Raw genomic sequence first — 17,783 nt, forward strand, 5'->3', positions numbered from 1 at the left:
TAGAAAGTTACAACTTTCATGGAAGAATCGTGTTTTCCTCTATTTCTAATTGGAGGAAGTAAGTTTCCCTAACCAGTTTTCTGATTGGTGAGTTACAAATATGGATATCACCCGTATTTATATATGGTAAGTTTGCATATGGATAATAGCCATAACTTTTCATCCGCCAATCAGAGGCATGGAAACTCATATAGCTACCACTCTTATTATTTTTTTCCTTATTGTGCTACAACACGATGTAGAACATCAGGATAAGACTCCATGAGCTTTCATTGTGCTTGTTTTTTTTTTTCTGTCTAACAATGGAGTTCCGAGAACTCTTCAATTTGTTCTTTTAGCTACATACTTTGATGGCAGAGACAATGGAGCTATTTTCTATCTGTTTCGCCAGGTGATATGCTTGAAGTACCTAATTTGATTACGGGAATTTGCTAATAAAAGAGAAGTTACATATCTCCAGTTGACAGTTCATTATCGTGGGAAAGAAAACACTAACGAAATCATTCATAATATATGATCAGTAATGCATGAGCAAGGGAATGACTCTGTATTAACTATCTAGAAGAAACAAGTAAATAAGGTTCACATTTATAGGACATTGATGTACATATGATACAAAGAGCACTTCAAACAAGTGCTGATGAGAAGCGCATGTTTATGCTTGCCTTGACTTGCAGTAGATGCACTTGCAAGCACCTCGAGCGACGTACAGATGAACCAATCATTAGTAAACTATCCAAGTCAGATTAGCTAGGATGTTTAATTCCGACACGCGACCAAAGTCGTTGGTCAGGTGATCGACTCTCTCTGTAGTATTATATAACCTTGTGTATGAATTGCTATATCGTGTGCTTCCCTTTCCCTTGTATGCCATCACTCTAGCATTATTTATTGTTTCCATGCTGTATAGATGAAAGCCATGTCAGAGGCTGCATTGGACACGAATAGCTAGATTGCGAGTGAAGAGAGATGCTCATTGACAATCTCCGGTATTTTCTTTCCCCTTGGCTCAAATTGGATCTGTATGTCCACTACTGTGGTCTGAGTCCTTTGTAAGATATTCCTGGTGAAAGGGGTCGTCTGCGCTACGTACACCGCTCAATCTAGGGGAGAAGTTCCAACCGGTCATTGTTTCCATCTCATGAGTGTCCGATCTCATGCTTGCTTCCTCTTTAAACTTCAAGAAGAACGTGGAAGACCAGTAATCTTTCACCAAATTCTTCAAGAGCAGGTTTCAAGAAAAGGACAAAACCATCCTTAGAATATGTACTAACAAAGGGAAAGGAGCTGATTTGTTTTTTTTTTCATTTCCAAATACACATAAATAAGAACATATTGGACAACGTACCATTTTCATGAGCTGCAGCAATTCATTTAGCGCATTGTTGAAGAGATCAGGATGTGCTAGATTAGAAGTCGTCAAAATATCTTGTCGGCATCGGTAAGATATGTTAATCTCCATTGGTGCACCTGTTTAAGTTCAGCAAAAACGTGAGCCAGGAAAAGCTGAATGATCAAGCCAAACACGAATCACGATGTATGCACTCCGACCATTGCTTTAAAGACTGCAGTATAAGCATACAGAAACAAAATGGCCAGTATGAGCTCAGACTTCAGTCAGGAGCAGTACTTGATCAACTTCGACTCTTTTTGTAGCGACTTTTAACTTCTGGCCTTTTTTTTTCCAAATCTTAAGAGTTCACAATTTTCCTTTTTCTTAATTTAAAATATGTGAAACCTTTATTAATGGTCTTCTATTGAGATGCCAATTTATATATAATTTTTACATAATTTTGGAAATTATGATAATCTTGGGAAATTAAGAAAAGATACCTTTGACTTTTCAGAAGTCCAAGCAAACAAACTTCATAGAACTGTTCAGTTCTACATTTCATGAACTAGATAGTTCTCCTTTGCATAAAGTTTGAACTACTTTATCACATTCTGTCGCAATTTCTCTGTTCAGACTAAGGCAACATGAAGAAAAAATGGCTATAGAAATTCCGAGTCTACTTGCCAGATGACAGAACTAGACTACATATTCGAGCACACACATATCTGTTAGTATTTTCGATATAGGAAGCGAGTGAACTGAAAATGCTCCAGATGACTCTAAAACTGGATTCCTAATGACCTGAGTCTAGAAACAAACTTTTAAAGATCACAACTGATGCTTGGGCCAACCAAACAAACATAGTGAAATTGTGTAAGTAAGAAGTATCCATTACCATCTTTTTATTGCTAAACAAAAGTTTATATTACCATGTAAATATTATACGTAATAAAACTAGATTTGATGCATAGCTAAGAGTCAATTAAGAAAATTAGCAAATAATTGGACAACAACTTGCCCCCTCTAGCTGTCCCCCTTAACTTTTCATTTTTTCGCTCGTAGTTCATTATTATACTTATTTTCATGCAGAGAACTCTATCCTTCCATGCCAGTCAATAATCTATGTGAACTTTACGATTAGATTAAAGAGCAGCTCATGCACTCAATGGGTTAACATCGAGAACAAATTTCCTTCAGTAAATCAGCAACCTGCAGTTATATACTTATCGATGATATCTCTGGTCATGTAGATTCTCCGCACGGAGTCATTTACAGTAATTTTACCAAGCTCATGGACATCATCATAGAAATGCACGCTCTCCCCAGCCAAACAACTGCAAGCAAGCAAAGGTAAATGTGCAACACCTTTAGTCCCCTTAAGTCGTAATGAGGAAAGATAGATGCTTGAAAACTTTTAACATTTAAAAACTTCTCTTGTCTGCCCCAACATTTGTCAATCTATTAAACGTGCAACACCCTTAGTCTCCTCTAGGCTGTAATGAGGAAAGATACATGCTTTAAAACTTTTAAAGCTTCGCTTTCTTTTAAACTAAAAGAAATGAAGTTACTTTAATGCATTTACAGGAAATTGTTGCATCAGAAAACAGATTATATACGTTGACATGTAAGTCCCGCTGAAATTGAAGCTGTACAAGACCTGGCATTTGGCAGAGAGCTTTTATTTGAGATCAATATGAGAAGGAAAAACAGACCTATCCGCGAATGCCATGAAGGACTGACGAAATCTTTTGTTCAGAAGAAGTTTATCCAGCGGTTCATTTGGATCTATAGCTTGACTTCGCTCTCTTTGCATTAGAAGACCACTGTCTGGTATTCCAAGAGCCTGACCCATTGTCTCATACTTCAAAGGTTCTCTTCTTCTTATGCTAATTTGAGACAGGAGAGGTTGTGAACTTGAAATGGAAAAGAAAGCCAGGACAAGAATACTCGACTGCAAAAAAGACATGAATTATAAGCAAATATGTGAACCTCGAGGTTGAATCTGAATATACAATTACAGAAACCAGGGGCTAAAAAAATAATGAATCGTTAACAAAGCACACTGTGACTAAAAGCAGAAATCTTGAGACGACTTGTAGCCATCCGATTTCTTCGTGGATTTCATTCAAAACATAAGCAGCTATCCATACTCCTGCATTGAAAGGAAGCACCAATCAGAAGATAAGAACACGCAGGGCAGTTTGACCTATTTTAGACTGTACAATTCCAACAAGTGCCGATACAAGGAACTAAGCAGTGCGTTTCCTATACAAATTTCAGTGAAAAGTAAAAATACAATCGTGTTAATTACTGTTGCAACAAGGCATCTGATTTCTGAGGTTTGATTTTTAAGTCAAGCTTCACATAGCATATTTTCAAAGAGACATTGGGTCAGCTTAATGAAAGGACGAGGCAAAGACAAATTATCTTTTGAAATATTATCCTGAAGAATCTTACCAATAGAAGATGCAGAGACAACTATTCCTCTCCAGAGATCTCGGAGTTCATTAAATTTGAATTCTATATGGCGAATTGCTCCGGTGAATGCAACAAGAGTGGCGACATACAACATGTGGAAGGAGACTACCGGGATAACCCATTGAGCACCCATGTGACAATGATTATTCAGAGGCTGCTTCATATGAATAACTACAGCACGAAACGAGCATTCCTGTCAAAGCTATGCAAATATCTAGACTGAAACTCTATCACTGCTCATGTGCCTCATATACTTGCAACCTATTTCTTATGGTGCTTGACAGTACATGATTCTGTTCCAAACTTTCGTAGTAAGACAGAACAAGAATAATGACCCAAGCAATGATGGAAACAATATTCTCGTTATGCGAAACATGCCATACAACAGTCACTTCCGGTGAAAGGTGTAAACTAACCATCCTCCAATGCCCAGGACAAACACAACCACCCCACCCACAAGCACACAGCAGCAAATAATTCCGCTAAAAAATGCAAACGCGTCTACTAAGGCAGCTTTCCTCATTGCTTATGCAAGCATAAAAGTTCTCTTTTTTATTCTCCCTAATGAACGGTGACCTCAATTGGATATATTAACACCTAAAGCTTCTTTTTTCTTCTAATTTCCCACAGACAACGTAATAGATTATCAACCTTTTCACCCAGGAAAGTATATTGTAAGGAGCCAATGAGTGCCAACAATCCTAATATACTATCAACCGCATATCAGGAAAAAGGTCTCCTGGCTTTCATTTGCAAATAACAATGGATGTATGATACTAAATAACTCAAAAATTGAGAAGTTCTTACAGGCTGCCCCAGCAAACCATGGCAAGAGAAATAACGGAAGACAGACATGCGACCTCATTGGTGGTAAACGCCTCCTGCAAAGTAAGCCATTTGGTGAAACAAACTCTTTTATAAAGACACGGAGTACAGGATGTAAAAAGTTAAAACAAAGCATAAAATAACCAGAATAAAAATGTGTGGATAAGAACATAAGAGTCTGAAAGTGAAGCACATCATAATGCAACGCCCCCCTTCCTCCTGATTGACTGCAGCATGACTGCTTACCACCTCCTCCATTATTTCTTGGAGAAACCAACACATAGTATTCCCTCCCTCCCTCCCTTTCCACACACAGACCCACCTCCCCTGACAGATGATATAACTCTTTGAATTTATTGCTGCAGGAGCAAACTCTAATGTCCCTTTCCTTTACACTTACTTGCCAAATATGAAATACAACTGGAATGCCTGTACTATACGACAGCTGAGCAGCAAACCAAATCCAACTGGACCTTCAATCCAAACTGAAATCACCACATGTTCAAATTGTGTATTAGTCAGACACATCCAGATAATGAAGAAAGTAATGGTGACAGCAAAACTGCAATAATAACCTGCCCAAAGGTAGCAAGACTGCCACCAATGCCTCTTTTTGAATTTCAGCAGATCAACGGACATCTGCATAAACAACATACCACAGTAAGTGCCGCTTTCCTTTCTGACGATCATAAAACGACTAGGCTGAAATTTGTAGGATATGAAATGCGCGTACAACCGTACCACAATTGATAGTATAAGGTTACAGCTGGCAAAAACTTGAAACACAGGAATCCAGAAGCCGCTCCCTTTTGTCCGAGAAAATTTGTGGATCACAAAGGGAAGGATTGATCGGTAAAGAAGCCTGAGGGCATAAGACTACTAAGTTAAACAATGATGAAGATAAAAGCACAACAAAAAGCACAAATCCATAGACAACACACCGACACCCTCTTAAACTTAGGACTTAGGATTAGATAAATCTCTTCCATCATTTTGCTGCATAATGGGCATTAGCTCCTTTTCTGCTGTGAATAATTGTAACAGGTAATTAAAAAAGAAAGAACTACTACTACAACTGTGTAATCAAAGAAAAGAAACCAAGCCAGAAAAAATTGACCACTATAACCCTCCACCAGCTACTTCAGTTGCGGGCGGCACTGCATTACACCACCACTCTGCTGAATAATAACGGGACTCCTCCAAGTCATCGTTAGACGCATTCTGCAATCTTTCTCGATCCTGTCTCATTTACACTAGCACCTCCAAAGTCCATTCTTGCAACCCTTAGCCCAAAACCCATACTAGAAGCGCCACAAACAAGTTTCATTAACACCAACTGCTTAGAAATCATTTATCAATGCTTCTAAATCCTTTCTCTACTATTTTTTTCACCTCTTCTTGTCATCATCCTCCATGTTCTCATTGAGATGAAGCTGACCAGATTTGGAATTTGGATTAATTACAGTGTCAAACCGAACTTAAAAAAAAAGTTAACAAGTTGGATATAATGGTACCAAATATGCACTAACTTCTTTTCTGTCCCTCATCTCCATGTCAACCCCGCAAACCAAATTGACTTTCCTTGGGTAGACACCCCCATCACATTTCAGCTAGATCTAAACCCTGCACCTCCAACCAAAGTGTACGTTCCACTGAATGTAGTCATTAATGAAGAGATAATTTCCCCTCCTAAATGGTTTGTTTGGACAAGCTTCAAAGCATTTTAGGTACAAACAAATCGCCCAATTGTAAACAAAGACTTACCATTCCAGACCACCCAACTTCATTGGAGAACAAATCAAGCAAAATCTGACGAAAGAAAAAACTAAATCAAAGCAAAAAAAAAGGAAAAATTCTCTTCACGACCCACTTCAGAACTGCGCAAGACATCTCTCGACAGCACCGTAATTCGCTTGGATAAACCATCATAACCTCACCCTTTTCACCGATACAACCGATGCTGACCGAAAAGCTCATTCACTTTGCAAGCCAAAGGTCGAAAATTAGCCAACCACAGAGAAAACCCAGTTCAGGGAAGCCAAGAAACCGACGTATCATTGACGTGAAGCTACAAAGAAACTCACAAGATCAAGGACAGAACAGAAATGGCGACGGCAATGTAGTCGCTGGGACAGCCCCCTTCTTTCGCGCAGCCCGCCATTGGATCCTCGGACCAAGAATCGAGCAAGAGGTGATTCTAAGTAAATCACCCGCTATACTTTCGATCATCAACCTCACGAAAACATACGTGGGACTAAGGTTGTGAGAATCTTGAACTGAGTGCGGTCTGCAAGCTCAAGAGCAGGAGGTCCATTTTTGCAGGTTTAAGGCTTCGACCACACAGGAAAATCTCGCCTGAACATTCTTACTTTGTTTAATATTAGCCCAAAAGAAGGGAGGAGATTTGCGTGTGTTAATTAGCGTAGATATTGACGTGAATACGTGATACAGGTGAGACCTAAGGAACCCGAATTTTGACTATGCACGTCTAGATTTTTTCAAAGGTTTCACGTTGATCGGTCAAGGAACGAATAAACAAGGGATAAGCACGTTAAAAATCTTAAAACTTGTCACGAAAGTGCAATTGAGTCCTAAAATTTTTAAAAAGTATAATTAAGTCCTAAAACATGTCATGAAAGTGCAATCAAGTCCTAAAACTTTCAAAAAGTACAATCGAGTCCTAAAAATTATTGCAAAAGTGTAATTGAGTCCTAAAATTTTTAAAAAGTGTAATAAAAAAAAGAACTTAATTGGACTAACCTGACAAGTTTTAGGATTTGACTGCACTTTTTGAAAGTTTTAAAACTCAATTGCACTTTGTGACAAGTTTTAGGATTTAATTACACTTTTTGAAAGTTTTATGACTCAATTGCACTTTGACGACAAGTTTTAAGACCTTCAATGCACTTATCTCAATAAACAATTTTATAGTAGGTTGGTGGTTCCATGATTAATTACGATGAATAGCACCTAGGTTGGTAGCTAGTGGTGAAGCGAGCGACATTGTCTTTCCCGAGCTCGCAAGTTCGAGGCACGTCGTGAATGAACATGTTGTGCCTTGGGCATTCTTTACCTTCTGTGCGAGAATTGCGGTGACGGGCTTGTACACTTACTTGACTGAGTAATTTTGCTTCAAATCGAACTTCGCACCGTTAAGTTAACGTATGAAAGAAATAGCATTTTAATGCAATTTCTCATGCTCATACGGGTCTACTCGGTAGTCTTCGATCATAAGTTGCTCTCATTTGTAACCATTTTTTCGATGATGCAAATACAACCTTGTCAAATCATGTTATGACAAGTTTTGAACAGAATGATATTTATACAAATTATACTTAAATGAGTTGCTCAAACTACCTCTTTAAACTCACTAAAAACATGTGATTCATACAAGTGAAGCACCATGGAGGCATTGGTGAGTACAGCCATGTCTGCTATTAATCTTGACACTCCTCATGACGTGTAAGCAAATCTTGGAAGTGGAACAAAACAATATGGCTAAGAGAGGCGAAGTGGCGAGTGGCATCAAGAGCGAAGAGGCGAAGTGAGATGTCCGTCGAGAGCGAAGAAACAAGAGCAAAGATCTGTCAAGAGCGAAAGATAGGAGATGCAAAAGAAAGAGGAGCGAGGATATTTAGAGTTTGTTTTAAAAAGGGTAAAAATTGAAATATACTTGATAGACGAGGGTAAAATGGAAAGTTTCGAAATTTTCATTAAACCAAGTCTCAGCATTCCGAAAATGCAACTTCTGAGGGCACCTCCAATCCTACATTCGACTAAAGTCCTTTAGAGGGCCTTGAAAATGCAATTGCAGCTCGCCAAAGTGAGTCAAAAAAGTAACCAAACACCATTTGCATTTGATCAAGGGACTTGAAAAGGCCCAAAATCCATTTCAAATTCTGAACCAAATGCACCCACATCAAGCATCGAAGGACTTACCATAGTAATAAATATGGTGAAAATAAGGAAGATGACATGGCTTGGACCCTTCAAGCTCCTCCCCGACGCATATCAAAGGTATACCTACATAGGCACGGTCTACGTTTGCAAATTTAGAAGCTTCCAACAGCATTCTCGCGCGCCATGATCAGTCAGGGTAGATCAAACGTGTTCTTGACGTGGAAATTGCAAGCGAATCAATCTAGAGCCAACCTCAATTTTTCACACGAAAGCATCCAAAAGTCATGGGATGATGCCAAAAGCTGAAAATCTGCTCCAGGTGGAAATTTCTATGTGGGTAGTAATTTCTCAAAATGTCAGTAGCTTTCGTATTAACATCTTTCGTTTTCTATTTTTTTATCTTCTTGAACGTGCTGGTGAAACAAGGACCTATAGAATCGCCCGCTTCAAACACTTAGAAATATTAAACCAAAAGAAAAACACACCGGTTGATAGTTATGGTGGCCTATGTACTTCTTAGGCATGTAATGGCCAAGATCAATTCAGTGCCATGAAGACATCTTCATTAACTAGCCAATCAAGATGCCTCGTAGATATGAAAACACAGTTTACACTTGGTCGAAAAGATGTCTGTCGACACATCCAAAGCAACAAATGCAGGATCAAAGTCATCAGTAATGTACAAGGCAGGAAGTGATATGCCTTATTCTCCACGGAATATGGTACCGACGATTTCTTGACAGCCCTGAACTGCCAAAGAATTTTGTATGGCGACCTATCTATAAAACTGTTGCCCTAATTTCGCACTATGAAGTAATGAAAAAAAACTATTACTATTTTTAACAGGAAAAGAAAAAACGAATTGGCATACAGATATTTCTATGATACAAATTGAAGAGAATGGGAATATTGTCGGCGGTGTCCTGGTCCACTCGATGGCAAAAGTTACAAGATGGTGCCCAACAGCCATAAATGCAAGAACAACCAATAGGCGACAAGGCCCAAGCGAGCTCCGGGTCGACTCATCAAAATCCTGCCACCCGATACCCTGCATGGTTCACATGCAACCTATGTTTATTTCTCAGTTCTCTCCAAGCATTATTCCGAGAAAAGCTCTCTCCAATAATGAAAAGAAAACTATTCAGTCTGCTTCTATTGAAAAACAAAACATGCATTTGGCATACTGGCAAGCCAAAGTGTTTCTAGGCAAAACTACTTCAAAATCATCTCTTAGTAATTTCTCCTCCATTGGATAATAAAAACATTCCAAAGGATAGCCAAGTAGAAAAACCAAAAACATCATATTCATTCCAGACAGCTCGAAGGGATAGGCCTTCAAAACAGAGCACAAAATGCACGTCATTACTGTATTCAGACGCGAAAATTAATATAGAAATTGTTTAATGTGGCTAGTATTTGAAAACCATATCCTTTCCTCTCATTATCACCGTCTGATTAAGCTTTTAGTCCTGATGAAAGAAGTTTTCATTGTGGAAAGAGAACTACGAGTGTAAGCAAAAACGAATGCAAGTCAATCTAAGTTAGGGATCTAATCACGTAGTTATAAAAGCATCTAGATCAGACAGGAATCTTCCCTAATTTTGGTGTGCCACCTAAAGAGTCTTTAAAGTAAAAGACTTTACCATATGCCATCGATCCGGTCTGCAACCAACTTCCCTTGTTTCGGAATAAGGCCTGATGTATTGAGAGACTTGAAAACGTGACCTGCAATGGAGTTGTTTTACAAGTTATACTTGGATTCCGGACCTTCTTACTCTAGATAAATAAAAAACCAATACCTTTGTCTTCATCGGTTTCCTGGTTGCTGATTAAAGGATTAGACTCCAAGTCAATGCTGAGAGCAAGATGGTCTGCTGATCCTTTTCTCATAGTCCGCGCATGAGCAGCTGAAGGAACAGGAGGCATCACCGGTTTTCCAACTGATCCCTGCATAAGCATGAATAGCGAATAATAATATGATACTGCTGACAACCAGCATATTTCAACCAGAATAGCTGGGATACTTGAAAAAAAGAAAAGAAAAAGAAGAATACACTTTCAACACAAAAAGAGCTGAAGTAGGCCTGCGCTACATCAGTGAATTTCTTTTAAGATGAGTTGCCCCTGCCTAATTCAAGTTTCAAAGGTTTTCCTTTTCTTCCTATACTGAGGTTCTAACCTAGAGGCTCCAAAGTCAGAGATGATTCCTCCCAAGGCAACATCAAAATAGGCAGAAATAATAGGACACAGAAACAGCAATAAATCATGAGCCCAATGCCCAACAAATCCAACCAGTATTCAGATGCAAAGAAATCTTTGACCAATCTGAAATGGAGGCCATGAACAGCAGCTATAAAAATGTTTGTTCTTCAAACAACAACTAAGATCTACCTACATCATCAGCTAGAACAAAAAGGTAGCTCTCTGATGGTCTACTTAAGGAAAGAAAACGTAGCATCAAGGGAGCATACCATGACCTTTTCTGGGAGTAGCTATGGGAGCTAAAACTCAAGGAAAGAAAACAAATATAAAATGAGACAATCTATAATCCATACAGAAATCTCCAGTCTTGCCTCCTAACAAATGAATATGAGAAGAGGGCCTTCAATATGACCTTTAATACTAAGACGCCCATTACTCAAATATAATAGCAAGATGCATGCCAAAATTTGTGGTTACTGTGCTCAGTCAAACCATGGTCTGAAAGCAGAATAATGTGGTTGGGTGGGGGATGAGGCAACCGTATGAATAAACCAAAGAAAAAAACATTACCACATCTTCAACTTCAGATATCTCTGAACCAGCAGGCAATGAAGGTGCTTCCTGGATGATCTCTGGTTGGGTACTTCTACCTTGAAGTGAATCTTCAAGCAATTTAACTTTACTCGATAACTCCTCCACAACCTTCTGGCTTCCTAACAACTTCATTTCAAGTTCTTGGGCTTCCGATTTAGAGTTTTCAAATTCCATAAGCACATTCACAATTTGCTTTTCTAAGGATGCTAAAAGTCCCTTTAAGCTAGAAGTATTGTGGTCTCTAACTAACTCACTACCACCAAACATATTTGTAATTTTCTCCAAAATCACTCTTAACTCTAATAAATCTCTCTTCATCTTCTCTGAGTCTTCTTCATATCTCGTATGTGTTTCAACTTCCTCCCGCAGATGCTTATTTTCAAGAACCTGGTCGGCAAGGGTGGACTGTAGCTCTTGATTATCATGTGACAACAAACTTATTTGTTCTTGCGCTCTAGTAAAACTATCTACAATATAGAATAGCTTTTTCACATGAGGAGAAATTTGGGGCTCTGTGTCTCCTCCTAACTCTTCCGAGGAGATTCTAACCCCATCGACCTTGTCCAAAAGTGCTGTCCGTTCGGATGGGGACATGAATGAACTTTCTGCTTCTAGAGAAATGGAAAAACAAATATATTATTAAGTGAGAAACAGCAGAGAGTCATAGAAACAAAAGAAAAGCTTGACAATGAGATCATGACAAAACTGCTCACCTTGTTCCTTCATCAATGAGTTACTGTGCACCTCTAAGAGTTCAACCTCTCTTTCCTTCAACTTGTCATAATCAGCTTGACAGTCCTTGAGTTTAAGCCTCAGCTCACCACATGAATTTTGCAAAGTCTCTACCTCATTCTCCAGCTCAAAGACCCTATTTTGCTTCATATCTCCGTCTTCTATGGCTTCCAAAGAAACTGCTTTCGCTTCTTTAAGTTCATTTTCCAAATTTTGTATCTTTGAAGTTGCCACCTCACTTGTGCTCTGGAACTGCTTAAGCAAAGCATGAACATTTTGAACGGAAAATAACAAATCTCGAATAGGCTTGGCATGTTTGCTGCCATCAACCTTCTTTTGATACCATTCTGCGTTAATTAGACTACTTTCTCTTTCTTCTACATAAGATCTACCTGAGGTTTCCAGCTCGGCACTAGACAACTGCCCAAGAGAGTTGCGTTCAACTTCTAGCAGCAATTTTGTGGTGGCATCAGTACAGGCAGATAATAAAGTCGCAATGTCATCTTCCAACATGGCCACTGTATTGCCATGCTCTAGCTTGTACGTTTCCATATCTTTCATATCTTGCTTCAAAGATCTCATGTCCTGAGACATAGCTTTCACATCATCACATCTTTCCTCTAACTTTTTCAAAAGCGCTGCCAGAATTTCATCTATAAATGCGGAAAAGCCCTCAAATTTGTCAACAAGAATTTTGTTTTTAAACTGAAAACCTTCTATGGTCCTTCTAAACAATGAAGAGATGTCCTCACCCACTTCATTCATCAGACCAGCTTCCATCTCAACACCCAGGCTATTGCTAAGTTCAACAGGGAACTGTTTTTTGGTGATGGGATCGTCCTGAGACATAGAAAGAGAAAAGCTACATAAGAAACCTTTGCATAAACGGTAATCAGCAGTAAAGAAGCAGATATTCTACAATACCTCATCAACAGTTTGCTTTTCTGCTGCTTCTGAATGCAAGGAAATATGTTGATCCTTTACTCTTTCAAGGATGTCATTCATGCTCTTCAGGCACTCCCATTTTTTCTCAAAGCAATCCTTCATGAGGGGATACAACATTTCGTTTTTCACAAGGGCATGAAACTCACTAAGGTAACTGACAAGTTCTAGAGACCTGCTCTCCAAACTGCCGTTTTTGCCAGCCAATTCTTCTAGACATGCATTCAACTTTGAATTGAGTGCTGATACTTCCTGGTTATATCTCTTGTTTTGATTCTCAAGCTCCAACACATTATTCTCAGCCTTAGACACTGCATCTTCCAATGATTTAATGGTTACAGAAACATCTGCCAGCTTGATTTCCTTGGTTGCAGATTCATCTTGCAGCTTCTTCAGCTCAGTCTCCATATGGCTTCTCCCAACTTCTAAATTATGGTTCTGCTCAGTTAACAAACCAACTTTCTTCTCCAGCTCCAGTGATGCATCTTCTAGTGACTTTATAGTTTGTTGTGCATCTGCCAATTTGCCAGTCTGAATGGAGATCTCCTCCTTCAGTATCTCCAGCTCCCTTTCTGCCGCAGCTCTAAAGACTTGTGCTGCTTCCTTCTCATTGGTGAGTGCATTAACATCATTCTCTGCCTGCGACAATGCCTCTTCAATGGATTTCTTGAGAGCACAAGCCTCAGTGACGCTACTAGCTTGGGAAGAAGCTTCTTCAATGGCTTTCAGCAGCTCTTTTTCAACATTTTCCTTATTGGTTTCTATTTCCCTCTTTTCTTCCACAAGCCTGAGGACATCATCCTGTGCTGCTGACAACAAATCTTCCAGAGTTTTGATAGATGCTTTGGCTTCAACTAACTTGCTTTCTAAGTCAATGGCTTCTTCTTTCAACTTTTCAAACCCCTGCCTTTCATCTTGCAACAATTTCAGATCAGCATGGGCTTCAGCTAACCTGCCAAATAAATCACTAGATTCCTCTCGAGCATTGGCCAACTCTTCTTCAGCACGTTCCTTAGCCTTTTGACAGTCATTGAGGTACCCCGCCAGCCACTTTAACTTTTCCACAGGCTCTTCAAAGACACTGTCTGCAGGAATATTGATACCATCTATGGACTCAATCACTCTCTGCAACATGTTATTACTCTCCAACAAGAACTGCTCAAGTTGATCCCGTTGATCTTTTAGGGCAACAAGGTCCGCCTCCAACTTTGGTATTTGCTCAATGTGAGTAGACATTCTGTTTATCTGATCCCTGGACTCAGTAACCGCAGATTCCTGCTGCTGTATCTCAAGCTTCAGTTTTTCCATTTCCAAGTTCTTCTCATCCAGAAGATGTTTCAAGTTTTCTCTATCTTGAACCAGCCCCTTTCCTTTCTTGACTGCCATAGATAACTTTTCTCTCAAAAGAGCAGATTTCTCTTCTGATCGTTCGAGATCTTTTTTCAAATGATCCTTTTCCTCTTTGTGTCTTTCAAATTCTTTAGACAACAATTGCAACTGATATGAAAGATTATCAACCTTCTGAGACTTTTCCAGCATCTCTTCTTCAAGTACTTTCTCATGTAGCATTAACTCCTGAACCCGCAAATATAACAGACTTTTAACTCTTTCAAATGATTCCAAATCAGCATGAGAAGGACCCAACTCAGAAGTTCTCTGTTCCTTAACCTTTTCAAAGCATCTTTCAATGAGAAAGTTGCAGTCAGAAAAGGATAGCCGTTGATAGACCCCAAGGTCTTCTTCAACTGAGATTCCAGAAGCTTTCACCAATAGCATGACCATTTGCTCCTTCTCCCATGACACTTGTTGCTCCTTTTTGACAATATCATTGTACTCAAATGTTATTTCATCCACCTCCATTTCAAGATATTCCTTCTCCACTGATGCAACAGAACATGCAGCAGTTAACCTGTCGATCTCAATGTAAGCAGTTTCTTTTATTCGAGAAATTTCACCCCATAGAGTTTCTACTTGGTTGTTGGCTTGAGTAAATGACTCCTTAAGCCAAAAAATACGGGATTCCAAGTTGGAAGTTGAAACAGATTCAGGCAACTCTATCTCAGTTAAGGAATCTCTCAATTTCTGAAATTCCATAAAAGCACCTTCCAACATATTTTTCTCATCCACAAGCCATTTATATTTATCAACAATCTCAACCGATCGCATTTCCTCAGGTAAACCAGCCTCGGAAAGAATTTCCTCAAACCGGACGAGAATCGCATTCCTCTGCAAGAGGTTTTCCTGCAGTAGTGCAACCAATTTTTCACTTTGTACCAACTCTTCCTTAGATTGTTCAGCCGCCTCTAATGCAATTGACTTCTCCTGAAGTTCCATCAAGCATCTCTCAAGCTCACTCGTCTTATCGGCCAATGAATGCTTCAGCAAGTCCCTCTGCTGCACCAATGACTTTCCTTTTGTTACAGCCATACTAAGCTTTTCTTTGACGTTAGCACAACGCATCTTCTCCTGCTCAACTTCACTTTTAAGTCGGCTAAGTTCTGCATGAGTCTCTTCTGCCAATTCTTTGTCCTTATACAGCTGTTCAATCAATTTTCTGTTTTCATCTTCTGCTTGGCTTAGTTTTCCAGCAAAGTGTGCTTCCTTCCTTTTCAGCTCCAACAACTCATTACAAGCTGCAATGATTACATCCCCCCTATCCTCGCGCATCCTAGAATCTAAAGATTCTGGAGAAACCTCAGATAAACACTGCCTAAGATTATCAATTTGTAAACGGATCCGGTTGAAATTTTCAATTAACCACGACGTTTTCCTCTCAACAAGATTTATTTTCTCGCCGACGGAACCATCCAAAAGATCTTCATGTTCAACTACTAAGGCAAGTGAATCTAATATTCTACTAGTAGCATCTTCAACATTTTGGTGATTCGTAAATATCTCGGCAGATTTCTGAGCGGAATCAGCAATCTTGAATTTAAGATCTTCCATCTGTTGATCCTGTGTAGAAAGGATAGCATGAAGCTCTCTTATCGTAGCTTCCATCCGCAAACGTTCTTCTAGTGCAGCTCTAATGAAGTCTGAACATTCCCTAAACATATCGTGTGGCGAGTACCCAGGTACATGGGCTTTTTCCTCCCCATCTTCAGATTCTGCTTGTTGATTAATCATTATATTACCATTTGCATGGAACAATGGCTGTTTGACAGTCAAACCTTTGAGCTGATGGCGAAGATCGCCAAGTTCTTTGGCATACATATCTCTTTCTTCCTGCACAATGGGAAAATCCAGCATGAGAAAGTGATGCATCAATAAAGCATGAGACCCCTCATTCTAAATATAATCAACCTTGTATTGCCTTATAGCAATTTCTTTCTCACTGACGGTCTTCTCCAACACCATTTGCAGCCGGAAGAGCTCATCCGTCGACTGATGGACCCAGGGTCCATTCTCAAGTTGGCCAAAGCTGCTCTCGCGCAAATTTCTCCTTTCCTCCGCCGCACCTCCTATTCCAGCAGTCATCATCGCTTCCCTGGCATCAGCATTTAACTCCTCCTGCGCATCAACAAACTCATCTTTTCCGGCATCGTCACCAACCGCCGTCGCTTCCTCGTCATCCGAATCCGTCCGCTCCACGTCAGCCACCTGCAGGAAGCCAGATGGACAATCGCCCTCGATTCAGCACATTCCCCAGAGCAAGTCAAACTTCTAAATACATCAACATCTCCCAAACCGTCCCCAGCAAAGAAATCTCTCAGCTCCCCTAACTCGGTCACCGACCATTCCTAGAAAAAGCCTCATGCTACTCATCCCACTCCATAATCTCCCAAGCACAAAAACAAGCAGGTGAAAATATCCTGAAGCCACAATCTGAATTTCACCCAAAGAGAGCATCCATCCGGCGCTCAATTCGAAATTCACAAACCTAACGCCATGCGCAGCTCAGCAAAGAAACCACGAGACCTCGCCCAAACCGACTGGAAATGAATCCGGCTCCCGGAAATGCAAACGCGATTCAAACTCGTTACCTGATTCACCGACGCGCCGGCGTCGGCCGCGGCGGGCTCGGAATGGAAAATGCCGTTCGGCCGCGAGCCCCAGGTGCCGCGAGACCCCCCGTCCACGCCCGATCCTCCGTCCCACGGCTCCTCCGGCGCCGCCGCCGCCTCGCTCCCGGCTCCGGCGCCGTCCTTCTCCGACATCTGGCCACCGAAACCGATCACGGGATCCGCAAGAACGGCCGATCCGTCGCAGTCTCTGTTCCTTGCTGATCTTGCCTGTGCGAGAGCGAGGGAGAGGGAATGCAGGGGACGAGATCTGGTTTGCGAAGCAGGGGATTGTAAGCGGGGAGCCGAAACGCCCACGTGGGGGTCTTCGTTTTTGGACGCGTTCGAGTGTGTGTTGTTTTATTGGGGAGTCCTGCGTTTCTGGGTGGGTCGTGGTCGTTTTTAGGAACATGTGTTTGTGGATCATCGGCCGGGACGAAACGACACACGTCGGTTGCGTGTCGCGGGCGATTGCAGGCTTGCAGCTGTCGAGCGTTACTTTCGAAAACTACCAAAAATGTCTTAAAATTCCGATTCAATTTTAAATATTCTAATTTGGCCGATTTAATCTTAAATATTTTACATTTATGCTAACTAAATCTGTCCGGCCAATTCTAGCATAAAATCGTTGATACGGATACCGGATTCTCTACATGATAGGAATGACTTGAACAAATTTTATAATTTTTTGATATTTTTCTAAATTTATTCTTTTTTTCTTTTTTATCGTGACCGGCAAATCTCTCCGATCATAGGGGAGGGTCGCAGCCACTCCC

The 17,783-nt window shown here is 40.3% G+C and overlaps 2 protein-coding genes across 2 annotated transcripts; both read right to left on the reverse strand.

Annotated features, from left to right (window-relative positions):
* Positions 1–857: 857 nt before the first annotated feature.
* Positions 858–7,108, reverse strand: LOC115680252 (regulator of G-protein signaling 1). The gene is made up of 11 exons (XM_030604026.2): positions 6,721–7,108; positions 5,378–5,498; positions 5,212–5,275; positions 5,037–5,121; positions 4,619–4,692; positions 3,791–3,982; positions 3,397–3,485; positions 3,046–3,284; positions 2,543–2,667; positions 1,349–1,470; positions 858–1,219 (listed from the first exon to the last, which is right to left on the reverse strand). Exons 1-11 carry the CDS (start codon positions 6,795–6,797, stop codon positions 1,010–1,012), a joined length of 1,398 nt encoding a protein of 465 aa, XP_030459886.2. The 5' UTR covers positions 6,798–7,108; the 3' UTR covers positions 858–1,009.
* Positions 7,109–9,150: 2,042 nt separating this feature from the next.
* On the reverse strand, positions 9,151–17,304 carry LOC115680197 (trans-Golgi network-localized SYP41-interacting protein 1). Its single transcript, XM_030603949.2, has 8 exons — positions 16,990–17,304; positions 16,310–16,606; positions 12,989–16,231; positions 12,046–12,904; positions 11,309–11,943; positions 10,336–10,483; positions 10,180–10,261; positions 9,151–9,584 (listed from the first exon to the last, which is right to left on the reverse strand). The coding sequence occupies exons 1-8, from the start codon at positions 17,161–17,163 to the stop codon at positions 9,482–9,484; spliced, it is 5,541 nt and encodes a 1,846-aa protein (XP_030459809.2). The 5' UTR covers positions 17,164–17,304; the 3' UTR covers positions 9,151–9,481.
* Between the last annotated feature and the right edge of the window lie 479 nt (positions 17,305–17,783).

This window comes from Syzygium oleosum, unplaced genomic scaffold, assembly GCF_021117445.2.
Source record: "Syzygium oleosum isolate NSW1041296 unplaced genomic scaffold, Sole_v2.1 Sole_v2.06, whole genome shotgun sequence".
NCBI lineage: Eukaryota > Viridiplantae > Streptophyta > Magnoliopsida > Myrtales > Myrtaceae > Syzygium > Syzygium oleosum.